Here is a 6,660-nt window from a genome sequence, read left to right on the forward strand (position 1 = left end):
TCTAACTATTGAAGACGCCATTAAAACTTTATGGTACTAGCTCTAAAATCTGAAAATTCTATATTTTTTAAACTAGAAATTGAACTGAAACACCGTTTGAATATTTGGTTCCTAGTGGGAAGAGCTTCAAACAATACCAATATTGAATACATTGTTACAATATTTGAAATTTTGAAACCTGATCTAACTTTGAAAATTTAATGAAACCTAGCAAAAATATTGATGTGTTTCACCAAGTTTCATCATGTTTCAAAATTCAATTTCAAAAACTTGTCAGAATATATTTAAAACCGGTCTTGTTTCAAAGTCCCGGCATTTGGAACACAAATATGCACTTAGAATATAAATTGGATATTTGATTTCAAAAAAAATATATATACAAATTTTAGATTTGAATGGAAAATATGGGATAAGAGGAGAGATAAAGCTAGATAGTGACCGGATGAATAGCAAAATGCTTGCATGCGCGTCAGAGTATATCCCCTGCTGCAATGAGAGAGAACTATTTCCGAATATGAATGAAATCAACAGGGGCAATACAAGTTCATTTCTGGCAAGATTTCTCCAATTAGAAACGACAGCATAGTTCAACACTTGCAGACTGACACTGCACACAGACAGAGAATCGTGATTGTTCTTGCCAAGTACGAAGTACACCTGAAGTTCAGGTGCCCCCGATCCTAGATTTATCAAAATAGCGCATCGGATGATTCGGATCGCACAACTGAACAGAAATAATCCATTTTTTTGCCGAGTCATCTCCTTCCGTCCGGCAGATCCAAAATCTCGCCGACCAGCCTCTGCAGCGCGGTGCACGACGAGCCGCCATCCCCGACGGCCCTCCGGAACTCGGCGCTCGTTTCCGATACCTTCGCCCTCGCCTTCCTCCCTTCCTCCGACCCGCCGTCCATCAGGTTCCTCACTGCGCGCTCCAGCTCCGCCGCCTGCACGAAGAACCCCTTCTTCCGGTCCATCTCCAGCGCGACCGCCACGCCCACGCCGGCAACGAGCTCGAACGCGTTCAGGTGCTGCTCCCCGTACAGCGGCCACGGCACCATCGGCACGCCGAACCACAGGCTCTCCAGGACGGAGTTCCAGCCGCAGTGTGTCACGAAACCGCCGACGGCAGCGTGGGATAGGATCTCCCTCTGCGGCGCCCACGCCGGCCACACCAGCCCCCTCCCCGCCGTCGCCTCCAGGAACCCCTGCGGGAGCAGCTCGTCCAGGTTCGCGTCCGTCGGGTGCCGCGTACCTGCGACGGGTGAGCCTCGCAGCACCCACAGGAAGCGGTGGCCGCTGCGCTCTAGGCCCGCGGCGATCTCCCTCACCTGGGCCGCGTCGTGTGACCCCATGCTTCCGAAGCAGAGGAGCACCACTGACGCCGGCGGCTGGGCGTCGAGCCAACGCACGCACTCGTGCCGGCGTTGGTCGTTTTCTTTGGTTTCGAACCAGATCACGGGGCCGATCGCGTGGAGCGCCGGAGCGGGGCGCCCGGGAACGCATCGACCGTCTGCGATTGCGGCGAGGACCGAGGACTCGAGCTCCACGGTGGTGTTCACGATGACGCCCCTGGCTTCCATGAAGCGGCGTCCGTGGTACTCGAACGCGTCGTAGCTCGGGATCTTCGATTTGACGAGGCAGGCCGGCATGTACGACGGAGGCACCGGCGGCAGCCCCGGCACGTCCACCGCGCCTTCCATCTCCGCAAACCCAGGGCCGGTCAGTTCCTCGCGGAGCGCCGGCAGGCGCAGCATGAGCGCGAGGAACGCGGCGGGGGAGGCAAAGTACACGTACGCCGGCAAGGCGAGCTCGTGGGCCACGTCGAACAGGGCCGTGAAGAAGAGATCGACGACGACCGCGGCCGCCCGGGACGACGGAGCCAGGCCGGCGATGGCCGCCTTGACGTGGGGCGTGTGGAGCTCGACGTACCGGGACGCGAACTCCACGGGATCCACGCAGTCGGTGGGGTGCTCGACGGCGGGGAGCTGGAGGAAGCGGATGTCGAGGCCCAAAGCCGCCTCCCGGCGCACGTGGCCCTCGACCTCAGCGGCCTTGGCTTGCGTCGGCGCGTGCATGACGAGCACGGTCAGGGAGAAGGCGCCCCCGGCGGCGGCCAGCAGCCCCTTGCCGGCCTCGAGCGCGGACATGAAGTGTCCGGATCCCCAGAGCGGGATGAGGACGACGGTAGGGCGAGACGCCATTGATGAAGGACTGGAGTGGGCACAGTGGGATTTGTAAAATTTGCCAACAATGGCGAGATCTGCCTTGACGGAACTGAACTGCTGCAAGTGTATCTGAAGAGCGACACGCCTGAACCTTGTTTTTATGCGATCAAGAGATTGTCCCAAAACATATGCCTATGTAAAGAGCTTTCTTGTCCTCGATTTCTCGTCCATATGGCATCAGTTTTGCCACCGATAGGTACGTACTTCCCAACGCTATTCGCGTGGCCAATTGCTATTGAGTGATCATGCACGTCTTCTTCGCCAGGAAAGGACAATACAGACGACGTCATCGTAACGGTCACAGGATGGAACGTTCCTGGAGGATTTGTCTCCGTTTTTGAAGAATTTGTCTCCTCGGCTGATCGGCAATTTCATGGAAGTGCACTGCTAAGAGCATCTCCAGCTGTCTCCCCGACGAGGCCCCCAGGACGGCGATTTGTCATCCGGATGGACGAAAACGGCCCAGTCGCGCCCCCGGTTCCTCGTTTTCGTTCGGATTAGGCCTTTCATTCGTCCGGGGAGCCCAGGCCATCCCCGGCCCCCCGGGGAGCGCTCGGGGACTCCGGATGAGAGAAAATCGCGAGAACCGTTTGGTGGCCCCGACCTGTCGGCGACAATGGCATGGGTTTCTACGGCAATACCCTCGTCTTCCCGATCTACGGCACTACCCTCGTCTTCCCGATCTACGGCAATACCATCGCCGAACGAAAGCTTTGAACTCTCAAGTGGTGCAACATAGACAAATTATATATAATTCGAATAAACATAAAAATTACATATAAAAACTTTAAAACAAACTTTAACTATTTCTTCTTCCTAGATGGCCCCGCCTCATCGTCGTGGCGGCGACGCTTCCGGCTCGTCACCTCCTCGTCGGAGGAAGTTGAGTCCTCCTCGTCGTCGTCCTCATCAGCCTCTTCGTCCTCCTTCTCCTCCTCCTGCTTCTCCTCCTCTTCCTCGGCCTCTTCCTCGGCCTGCTCCTCGGCCTCTTCGTCCTCCTCCTCGTCGTCATCCCATTCGTCCTCGCTGGCCGGCGGGGGGGAATCGTCGCCGCCGGACGATGCAGCTGGATCCCACCAATGGCGCCATCCGGGCGCCTTCCCTCGCTGTCGGTGTCCGATGGCCAACAGCGATCGCTCATGGTTGACAGAAGATGGTGAGGAGAGAATAGATGAATGGGGTCGGCCGTTGGAAACCGTATATGTAGGTCTCTCGACGAAGAGAGCGGCGGTTGCTCTTCCGCGGAGTTCATGCTCCATTACGGCGGTTCTCGCGTCGAGGCTACTTCGACCGTTCCCGACGAGGCGTTTGGGCTCTCCAGACCACTTCGCGGACCATTATTACGGCGGTTCAAAGCGACGAGGGCACTCCGACGGTTGCCCTTCCCGGCGACACCGTCGCTATGCACGCGGTGGGTGAAGGCGACCATGGGCTCGCCACTGGGAAAATGGGCCTCCCCAGGCCAAAAAATACATCCATCCGGCGCTAAATAGCGCCGGATTTCGGCCTGGAGAGCCCCAACGGCTGGGGATGCTCTAATTCTTGAAAATCAGAACTCGCCACTGATTCTTCTTCATTTTCTTCTAACATTTGAACGTTTCGAAAATCAAACGTATGGCAACCAAAATACCATGTTCAAATGGTTGTGAATTTTTTCTGCGTTGAAACGGAACCTTGGTTTCCGAAAAAACGGGATATATTGAAATCTATGTTCTGCTAAAATGTATCTTGGAACTTTCTCATGAAACTAGGAAGCTTGGTGTCAAGTGCTTGCCATCACAAGTTCGATAAACAGAAATCCATTTTTTACAGATAAGCACAAGTTTCTTTTCCCTTTTGTGGGAAAGACAAGAACTGGTTCATTCTTTTCCTTCATATAGTGTGCACAAACACATCAATATATACTATCTCAATCACGGCAGTGACGACTTGGTAATATTAAGTTCAACCATCTCAATCACAAAGAAGACGTGCAGTAGTCCATTTCTTTTTGTGCACATACGCCTGCACGCAAGACTATACTCGCGATCATACGAAACGTCTTCTGTTAGGAGATTTTTTTTTTCCAGTGAAACCAAACAAAATAACACATTCTGTCGACCAGACAAACACCTTCTTTTAGGGGAACCAAACCAAACACCTGAGCCCATGATTCCCTTGCTCAGAAAACAGTTGGCCGAGTCAGCACGCTGATCTGATCGCTGGGCCATCCCATATAATCCCTTTATCTTCGAATAAGTGTACTTTTAGTAATGTTTTAAGGCAAAAAAGTTAATATTTTAAAAATCCTTTTTAACATTGATCAACTTTATAGAAAATAGTAGTAAGAGTAAAGACAATAGTAGAGGTAGCAAGGGATGTTAATTTGAGCCCGTTTTAAGCAATAAAAAACTAAAAAAAAAAAAAAATTGATTATAAAAATGTGCCATAAATCATATGTGTGGAGAATATGTGCAGGTACAGGCGTGTCAAGTTTCAAACAAAAATATAAAACTATGCAACCTATACAAAAATAACAAATTATAGTGTTCACAATATAAAGATTAGACGTATACAATTTACAGTAACAAAGCTTTAGTTTCACTTTTTTGTGTACGTCATATGTGGTCAAAACATTTCTTAAAAAATTGCACGTGTAAGTGTTAAGGTGATATGTACGTGCGTGAATAATTTCAATTTTTCTAATATGTTTAAAAAGTATATTCTAAAATTTATTAAAATCAGGTGCGCCGGTACAAAGAAACGGCTAAAGAGTAAATACACAGTCCGGCCTCTTCTCGACAGGGACCTGTACAAAGCTCTCCGCAGTGGAGCTTCTTTGTTGCGATAGATGGCTCGTGGAATAATCCCCAGCAGAGATCAAACACATAACAGACATGGGCCGGGTGATGGGTTGTGCCCTTTGTGATCAGTCAGATTTTCTTTGACTGCATCCTTGCCAAGCTGTTTTGGGCTGCTTTTCGCGAGGTCTTGGGGTGCAAACTCTTCCTTGCTATCTTGCTGAGTACTCTACTTTATTTTTCTGAAACATGAATAAAAGCTTTGCGCCAATTTATTAATTAATAAGAAGTATTTTGACAAGATAGTTCGGACCAAGTAAATAAAAAGCGGGATTATTCTCCTGGCATGATTTGATCCAAACACTTTGTACCCGTGGTTATTCACAAACTGGTTTCTCTTTCAATTTTTTCTAGGAAAACTGAAGGTGGCATATGCTTGTTTTTTAAAACCCTTGCGTTTCGCTCATTCTAAATCTTACAAGTGATAAGGAGGGTGAGGGATGCGATGGCTTTGCGGTTTGGCATGTGGGAACTCATCATATTTTGCCACCAAAGCTCAATAGAGAGACCACCACATTGGTTCGGTTGAATGTCGGGGATGCACAACCATTGTCGAATGTAGATCTAAATACGAAAGAGTACCACTCGATGAAGAGGTGTAAGACTGATTTTGTGGTTTGCTTGCAAAGACGGCAAGGCCACAATTTCGCCACCCATGTTTTTGCTGAGTATATCAAGTCCAAGATCACGGAGCTTTGGCACCACGTGCAGTTGTTGGACTCATGTGCAAGTGGAAGCATTCTCTATCTACCCCTGTTAGAGCATCTTCACATGTGCGTCCCAAATAGTCCTCAGCAGTGCGCTATGGGGCACGCCGGCAGTTGCTTCCTCCACTTGGGGAGGACTGCCCCACACCGGCGTCCCCAAACCGGCATCCCCAATAGGATATTTTGATTAAAAAAATCTAGCAAAATATGGATAGAGATTTGAATGAAGTTTTCCTTTCGGATTGATGGTCACGTCGCCCTCGCCGAACAACTTCTGAGTACTGTTGCGTCCCGCCCAGGCTGAGGCATACCTGTGCTGGTTCCGCCTTCGCCGCGGCCGCGGCCTGGTTCACCTGGCCAGCATCACACCGCCTCTTTTGGTCTGTCGTCACAATGGCACAGGGGCTCCTCTTGGCAACCCACTCCTCCTCCGGCGTGTGCACCGGCTTCTCCTTCAATGTAACATTGCGCGATTTCATGGGCTCCTTCACAATCGCCTTCTTCTTTGAAGGCATGCCGGAAACAGCGACGGTGTAGTAGGCGCTCGCTGGAGAGGAGGGCTGGAGCTGGAGTGGAAAGCGGGAGAAATGAAGTGACGGACCGATGGGGAAACAAATTGGGAGTAGGAGTAAGATTTTCGGGCTAGAGACTGCTAGGCGGGGCCTAGGGTTTTATCTGACGTGGCGCGAGGCCGGCGCACCCATTCGGCACCCACACGAAGGGGCCGACGCGGTGTTTCCGCGATTGTATTGAGCTCCAAAGCTAGCTGGCTACTTTTAGAATGCGTCGGTGCAGCCTAAAAATCGAGCTCGACCCCCAAATAACTATTAGAATCACTATGGTTGTGCGGGTGAAGATGCTCTTAATTAGACGTCTTTCATTGGTTTT

At 50.7% G+C, this 6,660-nt stretch overlaps 1 protein-coding gene across 1 annotated transcript; it reads right to left on the reverse strand.

Annotated features, from left to right (window-relative positions):
• Positions 1–532: 532 nt before the first annotated feature.
• LOC124675167 (anthocyanidin 3-O-glucosyltransferase 2-like) lies at positions 533–2,366 on the reverse strand. Its single transcript, XM_047211237.1, has one exon. It carries the CDS (start codon positions 2,199–2,201, stop codon positions 756–758), a length of 1,446 nt encoding a protein of 481 aa, XP_047067193.1. The 5' UTR covers positions 2,202–2,366; the 3' UTR covers positions 533–755.
• Between the last annotated feature and the right edge of the window lie 4,294 nt (positions 2,367–6,660).

The sequence above is a fragment of the Lolium rigidum genome, chromosome 7 (assembly GCF_022539505.1).
Source record: "Lolium rigidum isolate FL_2022 chromosome 7, APGP_CSIRO_Lrig_0.1, whole genome shotgun sequence".
In the NCBI taxonomy this organism is placed as follows: Eukaryota; Viridiplantae; Streptophyta; class Magnoliopsida; order Poales; family Poaceae; genus Lolium; species Lolium rigidum.